The sequence below is a fragment of the Ursus arctos genome, unplaced genomic scaffold (genome assembly GCF_023065955.2).
Source record: "Ursus arctos isolate Adak ecotype North America unplaced genomic scaffold, UrsArc2.0 scaffold_8, whole genome shotgun sequence".
Lineage (NCBI taxonomy): Eukaryota > Metazoa > Chordata > Mammalia > Carnivora > Ursidae > Ursus > Ursus arctos.
In genome coordinates, this window is record NW_026623100.1 from 12,618,998 (window position 1) to 12,641,894 (window position 22,897).

General features: G+C 43.0%; 1 protein-coding gene across 3 annotated transcripts in view; it reads right to left on the reverse strand.

The window, feature by feature from the left end:
- Positions 1–22,897, reverse strand: part of THADA (THADA armadillo repeat containing) — a 318,617-nt gene that overhangs the window by 64,825 nt on the left and 230,895 nt on the right. For all 3 annotated transcript variants that reach the window (XM_057309404.1, XM_026486984.4, XM_057309405.1), the window contains exon 31: positions 13,692–13,786. In XM_057309404.1, coding sequence (XP_057165387.1) covers positions 13,692–13,786 — 95 coding nt within the window. The remainder of the gene's footprint in view (positions 1–13,691; positions 13,787–22,897) is intronic.

A 22,897-nucleotide genomic window follows, 5' to 3' on the forward strand; every position in this document is an offset into this window, starting at 1 on the left:
AGACAAAGGCTTGAGGACTGAGCCACCCAGGTGACCCCCAGATCGCATTTCTAACGAATTCCCAGGCGACGCTCATGCTGCTATTGCACGAACTACATTTTAAGAACCACCTGAGCTCATGTGAGCTCATCTGTGCTCCTCGTGGTGTAAACACCTTGCCGTGCAGAATGTGTGTGACTCTTGTGTTTAGCGGTGTTTGTTTTTGTACACCATGGCCCCTAATCATAAGTCAACCCCTTCATCTAGTGTTCAGCCAAAAGCCCCTGGCCTTCGCTGTGAAGTCATGAATCCAGATAACCTGATTTTGTGCTGAACTGGCCAAAGTAAAATGGGCAAGAGGGAGTGAGTGTGCGGGCCCAAAGACAGCGTTTCCTTGGCTCCGCAGAGAGGGCTATCGGGGAAGCCAAAGCCCCAGTCATCACCGTGAACTTGTTCTACTTCTAAGTACCAGTGGGCACCCATGAAGGGGGAAGGATCCTTCCCAGGATTGAAAAGGCCAGCCAAATAGAAGAAAACAGTTTCCCCGCCATGGAATAAGTCACTTACTGGACACCATGGCAATGATGCTGATTGTGCTCGCTTGCCACGGAGAATTAGCCGAAGCTTCTCCATTCTGCCTGACCTTGCCCATGCTCCCTCTGCCTCAACTGAATGAATGAATGAACTAATGGCTGCCATTTCTCTTTCACATACCAAAAAGGTTCTGAATTGTCTGACACCAGTAGGTCAAGAAAAGTTTGCAGATGTAACTGTTCTCAAGTTTCCCGGATCCCCCCTGCCCTTTCTCCCAGAATCTCTACCCTCCTTAAAAAAGTAGGGGGTTAGAAAATATAAAGCAGATTTCACTTTTAATGCAGAGCAAGGTGGCCAGTTTTTTTCTATTTCAAAGAAGTGTAGCTCTGGTCAGAGAGATCTGTAATCAGATCCAACAAAAGTTCTTACCTCAAACAGTTGATAAACTGGTTCTAAAAATAATCACGGATGATAATTTGTTCGCTCTGTGAATGTTAATGTCCTGTTACACAATTTGTCAGTAAAAAAATTATATTTGGGGAGAAAAGGAAACCATAGGAACTTCAACAACAACAACAACACATCGACTGATTTAATAAATGTTGGCTTCTCCTTATCGAAGGGAAATTCCATTCTTCTATTTAATCCTCTGTCCCTCCCAATACACTGTAATCCTGGCCCCAAGGGCCCCTCCAACAATAAACACGTAGGAGGACCTGGTGGAAGGATCTGGAGACTGTCTTGAGAAGCATGCTGAACTGGTGCTGGCTGCTTATTTCTTGCCTCCTTCTGTTTCCAGGGCTCTGAACCCCTTCGTGCCCTGCCGACACAGGTGTGGCCCTGACCCAAATCCCTTTGAAAATACTCCCTCCTTTCCTTGCCCCCAGTATATTCTCAGAGGCATGTATTTCAAGCACAGAATTCCTTATCTGCTGCTGAGGAAGGAGGAAGAGCTTCCGAGAAGACCATCTGAAAACTATTTTGTCATCCCCAAGAAATAACATAGTCCCTGGGCTTAGGAGCCTGCTCTGGGTGGGAGCTCTGAAAGGATTTGGGCAGCGAAAAATGAGCTCATGAGGCACCGGGTGGGACCAACTTTCACTTCTGGACTCCACCCACCATCCCATGCCTGCCTCTGCCCAACACAGGGGAAGTCAGGAAATACTCGTGGATAAACACATGACAACCCAAAGACACAAACATAAAATTACTTCTAAGCAAACACTGCTTCTGGTTCTTTGTCAGTGACAGGCCACTCGGGACAAGACTGGGAAATCAGGAAGTTCCCTAGCACCACACCGCAGACACCCCTGTTTAGATTTGCCTCCCCCCCAACCAAAAGCCCTAAGGGGTTAGGCGATGAGATACAGCGTGAGACCAACTTGAGAGGAGGGAGCTGGCTGGGAGGATTCCTTTAAGTAACTGGGGCTTACCTCTGTCACATCTCCTGTGGTAAGCGAGAAGTGAGGAGCACCCATCTTAGTCCCCCTGCCTGTGCTACAGGTTACAGTTCCGGGAGAAACTGACTGTAGGGCTGCAGAAGTTTCTGGCACTACTGCACTGCACACTAACACCTGTAGGAATAATGCTGTGAGATGCAGTTGGTAGCTGGCCAACGCAACAGAGTCTGGGGAATGCTATTTCACATGAAATCCAGCCCCAACATGGAGGGAGGAGTTAAGTATCTTCTGCCAGATGAGCAATGGAGGTGAGCCTGGGAGTAAGTGCACCTGTCTGTGGGACCAGCAGGAGCTCTGTCTCCTGCTCCGGAGGAGATGACCACTCACGTCTTGGTCTTTGCTATCAATTTTCACTCCTGCTAGCTGCTTTTATTCCAGCGTTGGATTTTTCTTATTTTGGAACGTGACTTTTCAAGTTTTCATTTTTTTTTTAAAGATTTTGTTTATTTGAGAGAGAGAAAGAGAACACGACACAACATGAGCAGGTGAGGAGCCCCATGTAGGACTCAATCCCAGGAGCCCGAGATCATGACCTGAGCCAAAGGGCAGGAGCTTAACCGACAGAGACCAGGCGCCCTCATCAGATATGTATATATGATATCTATATATATCATATATGTATATTTTTAACGTGACCTTCATCACCCCAGTCTTCAGAGGGTATTATCCCCATTTCACAGTTGAGGAATCAAGAGCCTTCAAAACAAAGCGATGTAAGTGATTTTCTACTGACTGAGCCAGCCAGGTGCCCCTGAAGTCCAACACTTTAAAGGAATAAGATAAATCCAATGCTCAACAATATAAAATTATTATTGTCTGGTACTTAATAAATTATCAGTATACAAAAAAAGGGGGGGAAATACGACCCATAACTAGGAGAAAAATTAATAAAAAGACCCCCAAATTACAATAATAATGGAAGCAGAGACAAGGATATGGTAACTACTATAAACATGCTCCATTTGGTCAAGAATCTAGAGGAAATGGAACATGATGAAGGGAAATATGAAAGATAATAAAGGGACACAGATCAAATTTACAGAGATGAACAAGAGAACACCTGAAATAAAAAAACACACTAGATGGAATTAGCAGCAGATCAGACACTGCAAAAGATCAGTGAATTCAGAGACACAGATTAGAAGCTATCAAAAACTAAACACAGAAAGAACTCTCCCCCCCACCCCCAGAACATCAGTGATGTATGGTACAGCCTCCAGTGACCTAATACACATACAGTGGGATCCCAGAGAGAGAGCAGAAAGGGAAAGGGCTGGAAAAAATATCTGAAGAAATACCGGGGCTGGAATAATTGGTTATCTGTGTGCAAGAAATGAAAAAGAGAACTTCAACCTTATGAGATACATGAAAATTAGGTTGATGTTAATCAAAGATATGAACGTAAAACCTTAAATATAAAATTAGAGAAGAAAACATGAACGAACATCTTTGTGACTTTGGGATAGGCAAAGGTTTCTTGACTAGGGCACAAAAAGCATAAAACAAAGAAAAAATTGATAAATTAGACATAAAAATTAAAAATGTTTGCTCTTCAAAAGACATTGTTAAGAAAATGAAAAGATAAACAATAGAAAGGTAGAAAATATCTGCAAAGTACTTCTTTGTATAAAGGACTACTATCCAGAATAAAGAACTTTCAATAATAAGACTCAACAATAAAATAAAGAACTCTATTTATTTAATTATTTTTTTTAAGATTTTATTTATTTATTTGAGAGAGACAGAGAGAGCACATGAAGGGCAGGGAGGGGCCGAGGGCGAGGGAGAAGTAGGCTTCCCGCTAAACAGGGAGCCTGATGCGGGGCTCAATCCCAGAACCCTGGGATCATGACCTGAGCCAAAGGCAGATGTTTAACTGACTGAGCCACCCGGGTGCCCCAACAACTCATTTAAAAAAGAAATGTGCAAGAGATTTGAGTAGGCACTTTACTAAAAATATGCATGTACAGCAAACACGGTACCTGAAAAGATGCTCAACATAACCGGTCATTAGGGAAATGCAAAGAAAAATCACAATGAGATACCACTACACTCACTCAAATAGCTACTAGAGGGACAATACCAAGTCTGGGTGAGGATACAGAACAACTCGACCTCTCATAAAGTACCGGTGGGGATGCAAAGTGGTAAGCCCCTTTGGAAAACAAGTTTGGCAGTTTCTTGTAATTCTTATCATATGACCCAGTGATCACTTTCCTAGGTTTTACTTAAGAGGAATAAAAACATGACCACAAGAACATTTCTATATGAATGCTCAGAGCCACATTACTCACAATCTCCAAAAAGTAGAAATGCCCAAATGTATTTCAACTTAGTTAATATAAACAAACCATGCATATAATGGAATATTACTCAGCAATAAAAAGTAACGGGTTATACCACATTAATAAAGGTAAAAAAGTCACACGATCATCTCAATAGATACAAAAAAGAATATGACAAAATCCAAACCCTTTCATAGTAAAAACACTCAACAAACTAGAAATAAGGGGGACTTCTTCAACCTGCTAAAGGATATCTATGAAAAACCCACAGCTGACAACATACTTGACGGTGAAAGGTGGAAAGCTCTCTCCCGAAGATCAGGAAGTAGACCAGAATGTCTGTTCTTGCCATTTTTATTTATCACTGTACAGGAGGTTCCAGCCAGAGTAATTAGGCGATTAGCAAAATAAATAAAAGGCAGCCAGATTGGAAAGGAAGGAGTACAAACTGTGGTGCACATGACATGATCTTATATGTAGAAAATCCCAAGGAGTCCACAAAAAACCCTTAATAAATGACTTCAGTAAGGTTGCAGGATAAAAGATTAATACACGTATATCAATTGTACTTCTATACAGTAGCAAAAAACCACCCAAAATTGAAATTAAGAAAATAATTTCATTTACAACAGCATCAGAAAGAATAAAATAGGAATAAATTATTTAACAAAAGATGTTCATGATGTGTACAGTGAAAACTACAAAACATCACTGAAAGAAGATCTAAATAAATGGAAGGACATACTGTGTTCTGATCTGAATTCCTGAAGACATAATATTGTTATAATGACAATACTCCTCAAATTGACCTACTAAGATTTAGCACAATACCTATCGAGATCCTAGCTGGTTTTTCTTTCCTTTCTGCAGAAGTTGACAAACTGTGTGACCCAGCCAAAACAATCTTGAAACAGAAGAACAAAGGTGGAGGGTTTATAACCTAATTTCAAAAGTTACTAGAAAGCAATGATAGTCAAGACAGTACGGTTCTGGCAGACATACAGGCCAATGGAATAGAATTGAGAGTCCAGAAATAAATTCATATATTTATGGCCAATTGATTATTTGACCATGGTACTAAGACAATTCAATGAGGAAAGGATAATAAGTCTTTTCAACAAATAGTGCTGGGATAAATGCATAGCCATGTGCAAAAGGATGAGGTTGGAGCTGTACCTCCCACCACATACAAAAATTCACTCAAAATGGATTAGAAACTGGGGCACCGGGGTGGCACAGTCAGTTGAGTGTCCGACACTTGATTTTGGCTCAGGTCGTGAGATCAAGCCCTGCGTCAGGTTCTGGGCTCAGCACGGAGTCTGCTTGAGACTCTCTCTCTCCCTCTGCCCCTCCCCACCACTTTCTCTCTCTCTCTCTTTCTCTCTCTCTCTCTCTCTCTAAAATAAATAAATAAATCTTAGAAAAAATGGATCAGAAACCTAAATGTTAAGAGATAAAACTATAAAAGCCTTTAGAAGAAAACATGCATAAAAATCTCTGTGACCTTGGATTAGGCAATGGTGTCTTAGATTTGATGTCAAAAGCACAAACAAGAGAAAAATAGATAAATCGGATGTCATCAGAACTGAAAACTTCTGTACGTCAAAGGACATTATCAAGAAGGTGAAAAGACAACCCACAGAATGGGAGAAAATAGTTGTATATCATATATCTGATAAGGGATTAATATCCAGAATATATAAAAGACTCTTATAACTCAAGAATAAAAAGACAACCCAATTAAAACATGGGCAAAGGATCTGAATAGACATTTCCCTAAAGATGATATACAAAGGGCCAAGGAGCAGTAGAACAGATGTTTGACATCCCTAGCTGTAAGGGAAATGTGAATCAAAAAGCACAATGCAATATGCCTTCATGCCCACCAGGATGGCAATGATAAAAAAAAGATGGACAATAACAAGTGCCGTCAAGGATGTGGAGAAATGGGAACCCTCATACACTGCTGGCAGGAATGTAAAATGATGCAGTCTCTTTAGAAACAGTGTGCCAATTCCTCAAAAAGTTCAACTTAGGGTTGGCATATGCCCAGCAATTGTACTCCTAGGTCAATACCCAAGGGAACTCAAAACATATATCCCCACAAACACTTGTCCGTGAATCTTCATAATAGTATTATTCATAACAGCCAAAAAGTAGAAACAACCCAGATGTCCATCAACTGATGAGTAGACAAAATGTGGTATATTGATCCAAAGGAATACTATCCTGCCATAAAAAGAATAGAGTGTTGATTCATGATACAACATGGATGAACTTGAAAACATTGTTAAGTGAAAGAAGCCAGACACAAAAGGCCACATGTTGTATGATACCATTTATTTGAGATGTCTAGAATAAGCTTTCAAAACCAACTTGCTTAACTAATTCAATTGACATGGGTAACTAGTTTCAGGTTATCTGTGATGAGAGCTGCTGGAGTGGGGCAAGACAAGAACACACAGACAAAAACCGAAATCACAGATGTTCTGAGACCCCAGTTGCTCATTTGGACAGTATTTTACTCCTGGGGTGGAAATGTGGGTAAGACAGTTTCATGACCTGGTTCCATTACAGATCCAGACACTCAGCCCAACTCACACTACTAGAGGCTCTTAATTTTGGTCATGGAATTAGGCACCAGACCAGGAGCCAAGGAAGCTCGACTGTTTCACTAACCAACTGTGTGACCTTGGGCAAGTCACTTAATTGCTATCGTTTCCATTCTACCTACTGATTACATGGTCTCTAAACTCTAAAATTCTAAGAATTGTGGGCCTATGTCCTCAGCACCAGGCTTGGAATTAACGAGGGGTAAACACCACATGAACCTAGCAATCTAATAACACATCCTGTATTATTCTGACTTCCGAAAGGCAGCTAGAATCATCTGCTTATTTTGGGAGCTCGCTGTTCCCTGGGAAAGATACTTTTGGCAAAAGCAACTGTTCAGATGACAGTCTCAGTGTTTTGGAGAAAAGCAACTAATTTATTGACAACAAAGCCTGTTTTTTTTTCCTTGAAATTTCATAGCTGCAGGCCCAGAAATAAAAAGTCCCCAGAAGACTCTAAAAATATGTCCTCAATTCCCTTTTATCTCCCACCCAGCGCTGAGAGAATCGCACCAACTGTGTCATATTGAACACATCTGCATCCAACACCGATAAAAGCACATGACCAAGGAAACAGATAAGAATTGTTTTCAATTTGTTCAGATGGGATTGGTAAAATTTAACCTAATTAGACTAAATAATCAAAGCAGGTGTTTGTAAGTGGCCAATGTTTTCATTCTCTGTAATTGTTTGGCTGTATTTCCCAGGAACTTAGGTAAAGGAAGTCAGTATGTTATAAAAATCATCGACCTTATATTTATTCATGTCACACATACATTATTCATGTTCAAGGCAGTACAAATACAAGGCATTGTTGGATACTTGTCACAGGTTTTACCATTTAGCCATCATCAACATCTGAGCCGGCCTTTGGGAGTGCTTACATTACCTAACTTCCATTATATAAATACAAGTGGTAATAAATGAGAGCCTGTCTTCTAATCTTATACTGATCTACAGAGCACACTGACTTGGCATTCAGACTATTTAGGGATTCTGACTTCACGCTCACAGCCTGGTCACTTTTAAGGCATTGAGAAGAAAAATAATAATAATAAAAGTTACATTCCAGTAAAACAAAATGTTTATTGCATTTGGCAGAATGATGAGATCTGAACTATAAATCCCAACTAACAAAGAAACCACAAAACACAGCTGCCAGCAGCCTGGTACAGAGAAGTGTTTCGTGCAGTGGCCATGGGTCCACCTGGAAAGAGAAAAAGGGCAGGTGGCTGCCTGGGAGCGGTCAAGCTCTCTTTTTCTAGTAACTGCTTTGTCCCAGGTACACCCTCATGTTGTTCCACATACTGCCAGCACGGGAGACAGAAATGCTGGCAAGAAAGTACCCATGAAAGCATGTGATCTGGAAGGTCCTGTGAAGGGGATCCCTCTCTGAGATTTGGGGGTTCTACAGGAGAAGAAGAGGAGTGGGAAGTTGGAACAATCAGGAGGGTTCTAGGGCAACGTCCCCGAGGTACTGGTTTTTCTGATTCTGACCCTGACTGTTCTATGGGGCCACGAGGTAAGTGCCTGGAGAGCTCAGACTCTGCTCTCCTACTGTGCATGTGACACTTGGCCAGCTGTCTCTGAGCCTTGGGTTTCTTCATGTCTGACACAAGGGACCGCTAGTACCTCCCTTACTGATGTACGCAAAATGCTTGGCACAAGGCTTGGCACGGAGTTCGGTGCTCAGTAACTGTTGGTCATAATTATTATGATCCCCACAAGTAAGATGGCATTGAAAATGTTTCCTGAGAACAAGAGTATGCTGGGCATCCTATATTATACACATTTCAGGGGCAGGGAAAGAGCCTTCTGAGATCACTTGTACGTTGTGGAATGGGATGGGAAGTGCCCAAGCTGAGAGCGACAAATGGCAGGTGGGTCTGCAGTGAGAGTGAAAGCTCTGTGTCTCCCGTCTCTGCCCAGGCCTGCAAGGCAGCCCCGGAGCGTGAGTGCAGTTAGGCCTTCTCTTCCTCATCGACCCTGACTCCACCCGGAGACTATAATTTTCTTTCCAGCAGGATACTGATGTATACGAATGATGACAGCTGGATTCAGAAGAGGAAAAAGAATACAGGGGACAGAGAGTCCTGTGGGTTTAAATCACTTTGGAACTCAAAACAAAACCCCCAGATCTGGAATTTTTAAAACCTAGTTAATGGCTGAGGAAACCTCAAAGGATGGGGAAGCACTAAGATAAAAGTCTGAATCACACAAAACACATCATTATCTTAAGCTTTTCTAATCGTCTTCCCTGCCCTTCCCCTTCACTGTTTTTCTCCTTGTTTATGCCCCCAGCCCCTCAACATCGTTCTGAGACTGTTCAGAGGTGGAAATAGCCTTCCAAGGTCACGTACAGAACCGTGTTTGAGAGGAGATGGACCGATCCTCCTCCAACCAAAACTGCTTTCCTGAAATGGATTCTACTTCATTTCTTTAGGAATAATTAATCGCCTTCAAGAGTCATAGTTAGATACATTTACTGTTGAAATACACATACATACTCCCATATGAATAACACAGAACTATGGTGTATAAGATCTGTAAAATGGAAATAAGAGGAAGAAACCCCCATGATGGCACCATTCAAAGACAACCATTTTGAGCACTCTGCTGCATTTACCTTCATTCAGTCTGGTTCTCTGTTCCCCACCCCACCTCCCAGACCCCCAGTACTGATGGATCACAATGTCTGGAAAAATCCCCTTGACATTCCACGAATGGGTTTTCAGTTACATTCTTTTTTGGCGACAACAGGAGCTTAGTTCATGAGGTTCTAAGAATTCTACGAGGATGAGAGCATAGAAGGAAATTTTACCGGGTCTTAAAAACTACGTGATGTGCTGGGGCGCCTGGGTGGCACAGCAGTTAAGCGTCTGCCTTCGGCTCAGGGCGTGATCCCAGCGTTATGGGATCGAGCTCCACATCAGGTTCCTCCACTATGAGCCTGCTTCTTCCTCTCCCACTCCCCCTGCTTGTGTTCCCTCTCTCGCTGGCTGTCTCTATCTCTGTCAAATAAATAAATAAAATCTTAAAAAAAAAAACACTACGTGATGTGACTCTCTGTCTCATATCCTTCAACAATTTCCTTTGTCTACAAGGTCAAGTACAAGCTCCTCAGATTGGCCTGTGAGATCCTTATGATTGAATTCCTGCCTCTGTGACTTCCAGTCACACCTGCCTGGCCTTGAACCCAACACTCTGGTCACTGCCCAAGCTCTTTGAAGGCTGTGCTGACTTGTGCCTCTGTGCCTCTGGCCACGCTCCTCCGTCTGTCTGTAATGCCCACCTTCAACTTGCCCATGTGGTGAATCTCAACTCACCCTCAAAACTGCTCAATGTTCTCCTTTATGAAGCCTGTCTTCCCAAGTAGAAATGACCTTCCATTCTTTGGTGCCTCCAATGTATCCCATTAAACGTTTCCCGTACAGCACCTGTAATCTCTTACTGCCCCCACTTATAAGCCCAAAACCCACGAGTGTGTGTCTCCAGCTATAGCTGCTCAACATGTCTGATGTTAGCATGTCATTTCTGATGAATGAAAAAAATACATGAACAACAAAAATAATCCTTATTTGGAATCAGTCAGAGGGGCAGGAGCACACTTAATCAAGTGGATTTCTTGACATTCTATGATGGCTATGCTATCTTTCACATTTTCCTAGGAAAGTAGACATTTCTTCTTTCCTGAAGATGTTTAAAGTAAGAGGAGAATTGTGAATGTGAAGGGCTGCAGGGGACTGGATTAGATGCACGGTTTGTAGCTAATGATAACGAGGATCATAATAATATTAACAGTAGCTAATATTTATTGAGCACTTACTCTGTGCGATGCAACACACATTCCTTACATAGGAATTTACGTAAATTTGTCAACAACCACTCTAAGATACAGATCCTGTCATCACCCCCAATTACAATTGAGAAAAATTGTCTCCGAGACGTTCAACGATTTGCCTAAGGTCACAAAGCTAAATGGCAGATCTGGGATTCAAACCCAGGGCTACGACTTCAGAGCCTAAATGATATATTCCCTATTCTGAGTTTTGTGAGCTAATAATGGAGGTAGGTAGACATATACACATTTACAGACATGATATGAACATGACAAGACATGATATAAACATTTGATTTCAGAAAATGAATTTACATCTGATTGATGCATGAATTTAAATAAGACTTTGTATTTTGATGACAACTGTTAGTATTCTAGAAACTGAGGAAAACTCTGCATTTCAAGCAGTTAATAACAACCCATTTAACGAGGGCCTGCTATGTGCTAGCTGAGGGACAAAGAATCTAAGATATGATCCATTCTTTCAAGGTACTTGCAAGTAACACTAGAATGTCATGACGTTATTTCAAAATCATATTGAAGTCTACACATCTAAGTAAGTGATCGCCTTATTTGGTAACATATTTAGTTATTGCTCAAACTGCCTTTGGAAACAATTTATGAAACACAAAAGAATAGATTTCATTACTTTTAAGTCCATGTTTATTTTTTTCCTAAACAGTACCATCCATCTTAATCGCCATCGTATTTGACATTTGGTTAGTTCTAAAAATCTAGTTCCATCCTCAAAGGAAGAGAATTTGTTTGCGTGGACGTATTCTATGATTATATAACACTCATACAGATAGACACACACATACACACATCTGTGGCTTATGTGGGCAAACCCCAAAGGACCGGATAAAATCCTTACTTGTCTGATAGGAATATAATATGGGCCACATTTTTTAAAGTAAAAAGAAATAGGTGAAATTCATTTTAATAATATATTTTATTTAATCCACTATCTCAAAAATCGTATCATTCCAACATGTAATCAATATAAAAAGTGAATGAGAAATTTTACATTCTTTTTTTCATACTAACTCTTTGAAATTGGGTGTGTATTTTATTCTTCTAAAACATTCCCATTTGGATCGGCCACATCCCGAGTGCTTAGGAGCCACATGTGGCTAGTGACTGCCACACTGGGCAGTGCGGGATAAAATATTTCAAGCAATGGCTGTCCAACTAGAATAAAGGCAAGAGCACCCACCCCGTCACACCCTCCCCCGCAGAGTAACGCCTCTGTAAGAGGAATGATGCTCGATGCAGGTACAATACTGCTGAGTAAAATAAACGACAGCTGTGACATTTAACTGGGGTACAGACTCTTCTATAACGTAAGACTTTGGAGGAAAGGATGGTTCAAAAAGGCCAACATCTCCAGGGAGGAGCCCAAGCATCAATAAAAGGCGGGTGGCTGGAGAACAGAGAATCCACCACCCATGGATTTTGCCCACAACATTCAAGGGTTAACCCCTCCGGACAAGGAATAAAGCTACTTAATGTTATGAGAAAGTTGGTTCAAATAAACTGCTGAATACGGTCAGCCACACACAACTTTCCAAGAGGATCCCAAAGTCTGGACTCGTGAGTCGTGAGTGACTCTTTCAAGGCCAAAGTTCTTTAGCTACTAAGCAGAGAAGTACTATAAAGCTGTATGGAATTTGGAACTGAAATACAAAAACAGAGGAAACCTGAACCAACTTACTTGGTAACACCTGATTTATAATCTCTGCACCCCAGTTAGTTCAAGTGTAAAATAAGGTGGCGCAACCCTGAGGTCCCTTACAGTGGGGCTGATCTATAATTTATGGTGCAAACTGGACACTTTCAAAGGTAAAAGGGGGCACCATTAATAATTAGGCTGGGACAAGAGGCATAAATAGGACTGTTTTACAGCCATAAAACTATATGATCCTATTCTACCAAATGGATATGAGAGCAGCCCCTCTGCAGGGCTATGGAGCTGATGAAAGTCCAGGCGTGTTCTTCTTACCTCTGCATGGCCACAGGGGCTTTGTGGGCTAATATACATTGATCCGGGTGAGGTGGTTTCGCACCTCCCCCTCAAAGCACTTAAAATTGGTTTGAATTTGGGAACAGGGTTTCATATGGACAGAGCTGGACTCTGACAGCCTGAATATATTTACTGAAGACAACAAATCATTGACAGACTAAATGTAACAGAGGAAAGGCCTGGCCTGCTTGTACTCAGAATGTGACTTTGTAATTGTAGCCTCCTTTAGACAGGCCTAATCAATTAGAAGAGGCTGATTTTAACCAGTTGCAGGCTCATTACCCTGCATTCCAGTTTGTGTTGATGAAAATCAGTTTCAGTCTGTGGCCTGGAACTCATGTACAGCACTTCCTGCAGCCTCTTATATAAACACATCAAAAAAAAATTTTTTTTTAAATTTGGAGTTGCCCTTCTCCATTTTAAGAAAAGCACTCTGTGAATCATGATTAAAATAGAACAATTGTATATGGATCTGGTGCCCCATACCAGGAAACATATATGACCAAGGAACACATCTCAAGTCAGAGCTTAAGGCAGTGAAGGGTGGATTTGGGACTGAGTCGCAGGTATCCAGACTCCAGCATCAAACAGCCCAGCTCAGTTAGCTCCGCAGAATGGACCAAAATGGACTCGCCGTTGTTGAAAATGATGAATTTCAAAGACAATGCATGGAAGAGGAAAAAGCCAAGATCTCTGAAACACAGAGAGTATCTGAGTAGAGTCCAAACTCCCTCCTGAATGACCGAATAGAAAATAAATGGCAAACTTCCAACTAAACGAGGACAAGTTTCCTTGAGAAGCTTTACAAGGGAACCGTATGACACCATGCTTAATTTTGATGTGTGGTTAGGTTTACAAAAGTAGAAGCTGGGGGGAGTGTGTGGTAGAACCACTCAAAGCCCCACCTGTATTTCAAAGATCCACAATCATTCCAAAATATGATAGAACTATGAATCATACCTGGCTGGGTGCCTTTCGTGGGCTTGTCGAGGCAGCGAGTCAACAGGAAGAGAATGTCAACATATACAGCTCTGGTCACCAAACATGGATTTTGCCTAGAAAGGTAAAGAACAGGAGATAAACTGATATTTTCTTCTCTGACGTCTGGGTCACAGAAGAGAAAAAGGTATTTTCTGACAGGCATATCATGAGCCTTAGGGGGTTACGGCAAATGCTAAAAAAGACAGATAATCGCCAATAGTAGAAACACGTCAGTAAGTCAAATGAGGAAATGAAATCCTAGGGCATATGGTGGAGGCTGGGGAGACGCATGCACAAAACAGATAAAACTCTATGCTCTGCTTCCAAATAAAACAAACTGAAAACAAACAAAACCCGGTATCCCATCCAGTTATTTGAAAACAAGGGGATTGGCAGGGGGAGTTATATTCTATTATTTTTCCTCTTTAGTGGACAGATCTGGGGGGGGGAGATCTTTGTACGAGTGTCACTGACTGAGCATTTTGGAGAAGGAGAACTGCACTGCCATAGGACAAACCATACCTCCGGACTTAAAATAACCCGCTGAAAACCAAACACACGGAAGCACTCACAAACACGGCGACAGACATTCCTTTCCCAATAAATGGAAGTTTTTCTTCTTTCAGTAAACGCAGTTCACTTTACTCTTTGAACCACATGCTGGAAAAAGTAAGTGGGCTTAGACTGAGGGGTCTGGATAAAAAAGGAAGAATGAAGACTTTCTTTTGAGAACAGTGCTGAAGGTCCCCTGGCTCTGAGCCTCGGTTCAGACTGACCATGAAAAGGGCCCCACCCTCCCTGGTGTACTAATAATTCAGTACAAGTAGTAAAAAGGGAAGGGACAGATCTGGGTTTGAATCTTGGCTTTGCTGCTTATTTCTGTGACCTGAGTCATATTCCTGACCTGTACAATGGGAACCCTAATCACTGCATGGTGAGTCACCGTGACTTCCGACGTGGCCCAGCAACCTGAGTGCCCGCCTCGCAGCTGGGCCACGGCAGGCGCCCCGTCAGTGTTCGCTCCCTGCCTTCTCTGCTTCCAGCCTAAGATTAGGGAATGGCACAAGTGTTCTGGCTCGTGAAAATTCCGTTCACTTGACCCCTAAACCCATCCTCCTCATTCCCTGCATTTTAATCAGTTTTATCATTTCCCTAAAGTTTATTCCTACTCTATCCTGAACTGCTCACATTCCCGGGCTGGCATATGCTCTTGCATGAAAAGCAAATCAGATACTTTTGACTTAAAACTGTCTTGTCTCCAGGTGTCTCTGTTGCGGACCCATCTCATTTCTGTCCTACTGACTTGCTTCCTCTATAGTTATCTGCTTGCTTCGACTCCTACCCTCCCGTAACTCCTAGTTTATACCCATATCTCACGTTTGGCCTAATTTCATACCTGCGCGCAGCTATGTTTTTAAAAACCAGCTTTAAAAAATAGGTAACATGTGCACGTCAGTACAAAAGGGCATGCGGTGAAAATGAAGCTCTCTTCCATCCACTGCCCTCTACTCACCTCTGTTCCCCCGAGGCAGCCACTATTACTACTTCTCAGTATGTCCTTCCAGGCTTATTCTGTTCATTTACAAGCATCTATCTATAGTTACCCACTTATTTATTTTTACACAAATAGTAGTTTCCTATATACTGAGTTCTAGGCATTACTTTTTCTCACTTACATATTTTCGACATCATGCCATTAAAAACAGAGATCTGCCTCATTTTTCAATGGTTGTAGACTGCTCCATGCCATGGAGGTACTAATCCCCTTTTGAAATTCTTCAGATTAAATACTTTGCTAAAAACAACAAAGAATGTATATATACCTCAGTTTTGTGCATATAAATGTGTACTCAGGGGAGAAATTCCTAGAAGCTGAATGGATGGATCAAGATATTTGCACATTTAAAATTATGACTGATTTTAACAAGATGCTCTCCAAAGAGACTGTACCAATTTACACTTTCACCAAGAGCATGTCAGAATTCTAGTCTCCCACAACCTGACCAACACAGTGCACTATTAAACTTTTTGACTTTGACCAAGATGATAAGTGAAAAACAGTATCTTATCATTTTTAAGTTGCAGTTACTTTGTTATAAGTGACATTGATCATCACTTCATACGCTTTTCAAAAAAGACACTTGAGGGGCGCCTGGGTGGCTAGTCGTTAAGCGTCTGCCTTCGGCTCAGGGCGTGATCCCGGCGTTCTGGGATCGAGTCCCACATCAGGCTCCTCCGCTGGGAGCCTGCTTCTTCCTCTCCCACTCCCCCTGCCTGTGTTCCCTCTCTCGCTGGCTGTTTCTCTCTCTGTCAAACAAATAAAATCTTTAAAAAAAAAAAAAAGACACTTGAATTTCCTTTTCTGTGAAATGTATTCAATTCCCCTGTCCATTACATTGTTGGTCTTTTTCTTGTTGATTTGTGGGAGCTCTCTGTACATTAAGGAAATCTACTCTTTGTCACATGTGCTACAAATATTTTTGCAGTTTTTCATTTGTCTTTCAACTTTATAAATTTTTTACAAGTCAAAAATGTTTAGTTCTATGCAGTCAGATATACTGATATTTTTATTTGTGTCTCCTGGGTTTCATATCATGCTTACAAAGTCAACCTTCTTCAAGTTTTTATATATATAAAATCTAGAATTTTCCCATATTTTCTTGTAGTACTTTACAGTTCCGTTTTTTTTGTTGTTGTTGCTTAAAACTTTTACCTACTTGGAATTTTTCTTCCCAATCCTGCCCCTGTCTTTTGTTTCTATCTCGTTTTTCCCAGGTCTCTCAATCCTAACTCCTGTCCTTATTCTTCTATTCCCTATGAAAGGGCCACAGTTTACGAAAACTTCTTTAATGATATAATTTGCAATTCTGGCATTTCCACTGTTTAACAGGTAGAACTTCCCTCTGCCAAAGAAAGGGCCACTCAAGAAAGAAAGCGAGAAAAGCCAACGCTGGGGGTTAATGAGTCATCAGATATCCAGCGCAGGGCTGAGTAAGCAGCCTGCGGAGAGCAGACGGAATTCCCTGAGCACCCAGCTTTGAGCTAAGTGCTGGGAAGTGAGGGACATGAGAGGATTTCTGACCTCAGGGAATTCTGTCCAGTTATGGAGATGAAAATAAGGACGAACTTTGGGACAGGATGTAAGGAGTGAAGAGAGAGAACATCAGGGTGGACTGGAGCAATGGGAAAGGTTTATGAAGATGTAATTCCAACCTGGCTGTGAATGACGGGAAGATTTTAGCTAGACAAAGTTGATGGGGAAGGGCATTTTGAGAGGGGGCAATAAATATGAGAAGGAATTAGTCTGGCCTGTCTATGGACCTGGGGAGATCCGGAGGGGAAGATGAGAGAAGGTGTTGAAAAGCAGGAACAAGAATAAGGCAGGCCAGGCCTTCAGGAGGTGGGGTGCCTTCTTGGTATAAACATGCACTGCCTGCTCCCATGCGGCCTCAGAGTCACAGCCTCTCACCCTGGATGTTTTTGTGCTGGTAGAGCGATACAGAACCATAAAGGGAAATTTGGAGGAAGCTGGTTTGACTTTCAACTCTGATGAGGAGCCTAGTTTCCATGAGATTTTTAGCTAAGTTAATATATTTTTAGGATTTCTAAATGAATAGAGGAAAAAGGTTGGCAATCTTTAAAGCCCCCTGCCTGGCTGAAGTGTTCTGCATCTTTTTTTGGACCTGGCACAGGCTGGTGACCTTGCTGGCCTCCTGGGACACTTCGGGGCCCCCTCTCACAGCCCCCGTAACAGAGAGGTGCTGGGCCAAGTCTGATGCACTCAACGAGATTGTGGGGTGCTCCCTTGAATGCTGCTGCTTTCGATTCCTGGGAACAGAAGATCTGGGGCCATGAAGGAGTCCATCCATGGCTTCTCCTCTGAGACCAACTCAGACAGAAATTCTGGCTTGGAGTCCACTGGTCATGGCTCCACCTTCAAGAAGGGCTACAGCCACATAACATCCCTGTCTGGACTGAGTTGGGCCTCACTCTGAACTGGCTTCTAGGTCAGGAAAATAATTTTGTTCTCTTTCTTTCTCACTGTTACTTGATGTTTGTTCTGACTTGGAAATGGTACACTGTGAGTTCAGGGTGAGCCAGAGGTTTGTTCTTGGTCTGTCAAGCCACTTTGATGATGGGAATAAAATCTTGGGGGACAGCAAGCCAGCTGGACAGGAAACCAACCCACAGGGTTTTGGTGGGCTTAGGGATTTTTTTTTTCTACCCCCAAATGGAAAAATCCTGGCATGGGGCACAGTATAATAGAGATTTAGAGTGTTTAAAAAAAAAAAAAATCAGAAGTGGTCAGGGTCTAAACAGATGGGCTGAAAAACGGCAGAGCTGTGGCTGCAGAAGGAGCAGCAAGGATCCAGGTACTAGGAGGATGACGTTTACATATATAAAATCAAACAAAGGACTGGTTAAGAATCTTGCTTTCCTCCATTTTTTTTTAAACATTTGTCCCTTGACACATACCCACCTGAGAACCTGATTAATCCACTTCTGCCTTGGGAAATCTCTGAACTTCATTAAACCTCCTGCCCTTTCTCCTGGAAATTGGGGGGAGGGAGAAGGCCGGGCAGAGCGAGTAGGGCTTCCCAGACACATCCACAATGGCCCTAGTGTCTAGCGGACAGCAGGAGCTCCTGGGAAGTCTGTGATAAATTATTCACTTCTCCTGTCCCTTCCGGAATCCCAGTGGCTGTAGAGCATCTTAACTGAGGCCCATTCATTTGGAAAACATTTACTGAGAGGCTACTGAGAGCTAGGAATAGTGCCAGGGTTTGGAAATATGAAGATAAAATGATTCGGTGACATAGTCACTGCCCTCAAGGAACTTAGAGTCCTGAATAGTGTTTTTCAAACTGTAGGTTGTGACCCATTTTGTTGACTATGAAATCAACTAGTAAGTGGTGACCAGCATACCAGAAAGAAAGGAATGGAGGGGAAGGAGGGGAAAAGGGAGGTGGGGGGACACAGAGGATCTGGGGCCGCAGAGGAGGGAGGGAGCAGAGGAGGAAAAGAGAGCCAGAGAGAGGGAAGAAGAGAGCAAGGGAAGGAGGGAGGGAAGAGGGAAATATAATGAGAGCGCCTCAAAGCAGTGAAGGAGAGCACTGTTCCCTGCACTTGTTGCTATAAAGGCCTTGCCCAGGATCAATTTTTAATAAATTATCTTTGGTGTTAGAGGCAAATAATTTATGAAATGCAATAATTTTAAGTAAAAAATTGGTTGATTTGTTCCAACTCCTTTCTTTTTCTTTTCCAGGTAATAAACCACCCTGCATTATACTGAATGGTATCAACAGGGTTATGCTGGGTATCCAAAGTGATGGTGGGTATGTTGAAAGCAAACATTCCTGAAAGTAAATTATGCTACAACTTGAGTGAATTCCCCTGTTGCATTTTTTCTTATAGACTGTTCATATCTTATATAGATATTATCACAATTCCAAACTGTGCAAGATTTCACAAGTGTGTACATATATACACACAGACACATATGGCACACATAAACATTAGGTCATATGTAAAGTATTTGTTTCGAGCGGCTGTAAAAAAATCTTGAAAGCCACCAGTTTAGCAGGAGAAACATGCAACCAACCACACTAGAGTATGAGGAATGGCCCAAAGGAGGGGTCTGACAGAGTAAAAATTAAGGATGGTTGAAGAGTGACCTGCCCAGTCCTCCTGGGTGAGTTACGAAGTGACTTGGCAAAGAGCTGGAGAATGAGGAGTCTGGGATACAGAACATGGGCAGAGTGACCCCAGCAGAAGCAGCATGTCCAAAGACCAGGCAGGGCACACGACACATTTAGAAAATAATGAGAAGTGCAAAGGTGACATGGGAGGGGAAGGACAACAGGAAATGACAGAGGATGAGTGAAACACCCAAAGGGAGAGCTTCGGAGTGATCTTTAAGAGCTCAGAAGCTCCAAAGGATTGAAGCCACCAGTGGGAGTCCACCAATCCAATCCACACAGAAAAGCTAGGATCCCCACTCGCTAGTGTGAAGCTTTGGTGGGCTCCCTAGAAGGGACAGACAGTTCACTGTGGACACACTATATTCTTCCAGAAGCATTCACTGCCATCTTCAGAGGGCTAGAAACAGCTGTTGTAGCTTTAGGCTGCTAAGATCTCTAAGTCAACAGAATGTATCTGGACTTCAACAGAGTCAGGGTCTGAGGTCACTCTTATCCCCAGGGAACCACTCCTCTAGAAGCCTAATTAGACTCATGGCTTAATTTACTTAATCTAGAAACATTTACTGAGCCTACTTGGGACAGAAAGGGAGGGAGAGGAGAAAGTTCTGGCCTTGCAGAGCCTATGGCCTTGTTTTGTGTGTGTATGTGTGAGGGTGTGTGTATTGGAGGGTGTATATGCTTGCATATCCTACCAAGAACCCCAAACTTGACACATGTCCAGCCACACCATGCCCTTTATTGAAAGTTCACTTCAAAGCCTGTCCTCTAGGAAAACCTTCCCTGACTAACCATCAGAAAATAGCTTCCGAAGATCTGAATCGCTGACTCGACACAGGGCATTTTGTTGACCTTCCTTTGGTCTCCCAGAGATCCCGGCGGCCATCTTTGCAATCCTCGGCAGTTCACGTCTCTGCAATAGGAGCTGCCCACAGAACCAGAGTTGCCTCTCTTTACGTTTGGATATAAAAGGAAGAGCTGTTGTGGGTTAGGAGCCAGGAGGTACTTCTTTGATGCAGGCCACATTAAGTTATGTAAATGTGGAAGTGTAAATTAAATAAAAAAGAACCCCTCTCTCCCTTCTGATTTCCATTTTTACCACAGCCCCCAGCCAAGCAACCATCACATGGCATTCTTGGAGCAACAATAGGGGATTTGTTTAAACCAAGATGCCAAATGGTCATGAATTGCAGAATATATATTTTTAAACAAGTGATTTTCCCCCCACTGTAACATCCAGAATTTAGCTCTGCACTTGGAGCCAGCTGGCAGAGGTGTGCGGGGTCTGGCTGGCTACCCAGGACTGCTCGTTTACCTTGCTCTCCCCTGAGGGGCGTGACGGCAGAGCTGCATTTTTATGGTACGCTCCAACTTCCATCCAGCCTTCCTTGGTCTGGAGCTTTGCAAGTGTTTATACTCACACCCACACGCAGAAGCTGCCCTGTAGCTCTCCTACTTGAATTTTCCTTTTAAAGTGAAGCCATCTTCATGCCCTGCTCTGGCGGTTGACCAATTTATAGGGAACTGAGTTGCCTGTGCCCAAAGCAAGAGACCAGGAGCTCTGAGTCTGTCCAGAAAGGGGCCAAACGTCCCAGCCATGGCTACAGAGCACATGGGGCTTCCCCTGGAAAAGCAGCTTTTGTTCTGGGGCATGGAATCTGTGAACCAGGCCCCAACCGCCTTACCAGGGTTCTGGGTAGGCACTCGGCAAGGCCCAGGCAGTCTGTAGAAGGCACCAGGGCACTTTGCAGGTCAGGGCCCAGGCCACGGCCTCTTCGGCTTCCCCGGCAAAACCACAGCTCAAGAGGAAACCCACAACCTCGAGGCCAAGGCTTAGCCTTTTCCCTCTATTAAGGCTCACCTGCCTTTTCAGAGGACCCCCAGGGAGCCTCCCACACCCCCCAGAGGCCCTCATATTTTTCCATCTTTCTATTAGGCATCTTTTTCTCATTAATGTACTAACACTCAAGTTATGTGCAGAGAATGAGGAAAAAGAGACCTTGTGTGGGGCTTGGGATTTGTTCAAAGCCTGGGGAAATCGTTTTAGAGGGTGTATGTTTTTTATTCCTTTTATGAGAGATGCATGTTTCCCCCCCTCTGTGACTTGTTTAAAAGTAAAGTTTAATATGCTGCCAGAGAAATTGCTGGTTAATAACTTAATAAGCTATGTGCTAGGAATTATGGGAGAAAAGTAGTATCCAAGAAAACTTTTATTGTACAGTTTGGGGCTTGGAGGATATATAGCTTCAGTTATTATATAAAATGCTAACAGAAGTCCCCTTTCTTTTCAAACCCTACTTTCTCCCCAGGATTATAAAAAAGGATAAATAAGTGAGGCGAATGAAAACTTCTGGAAGCTGCCTAAGAAGTCTGTATGTAGATCACAAGGTGAGAATTTCCAACAGCACAGTCAACAGAACCGTGTTAATGTGAACTTGGCAAAGCGCACACTTGGAAATTAGCCCTGGCAGTGATAGTAATATTGATAATAACAATATCAACTGCCTTCTATTAAAAGTTTTGTCTTCAAAAAATATTCCTACCTTATCTTTATAAAATTCTTCAGAGGGAAGAAAAACAGGCATTATTATTCCCATTTTTTTTTACAAATCAACAAAGGAGCCCATGTAGCTCAAGTGACCTACCCGAGATGAGGGCAAAAACAAAGAACAGAATCAAGGTTTCCTTGACAAATCGTGTCTATGTGTCCCAAACACGCCGTGCCAGACAATGAGGACGCTGGTTTGCAGCCCCGCGCTGCGGTGTTGTGTCCCGCAGCCGGTCTGGTGGAAAGCAAGGCTCCGAGCGCAGCTGCTCCTGGGAGGGCCCACTTAAAGGCCTGTTTTCAACATGGCTGATGATGTTGATGAAGACTTAATCATCTGACCAGAGATATTTCCTCTATTTGCTTAGCTCTTCTATACTTTCACACTGATTACGCACCACGTCCCTCCTTGCCCACATCGGTTTCCCACCGTCATTTTACAGGTTTCCACTTTACAGATAAAAACAGAGTCCCAAAGAAATGGCTGGCTCCACAGGGTTTGGCTAGAGCTGCACAGGGACCAGAACCCAGACCTGCTAACCTCGAGGGGACCCTGTCTCTCCTCAACTCCAGCAGGACGCATGCACAGGTCAGAGGCTTTTCCATCTGCCAAGTCCCTCTCCAAGTGCCCCCTCCTCTGGTTACCCAGAAACACAGGGCCTTTGGGCTCAGGCGGGGAGCCCTGGAGTAAGCTCCCAAGAGCGCATGGGGAAGTGTTATTTCCAGAGGTGTGCAGGCCAATCCTATCACCAAGGAAGCCTGGGTACCACCGGCAGCTGAGAGGGAGGAAGGAAGGAGAGCGAGGCTCTGGAGGGTTTCTCTTAAAGCCGCTCCTTCAGTCTATTCATGTAAGATGAGTCCATGGGCCCCAAAAACCCTCCTGGAGGCGGCCTGAAGTCTGGCCACACGGGATAAACGTACCATGGCTGAGTCAGCTCAGT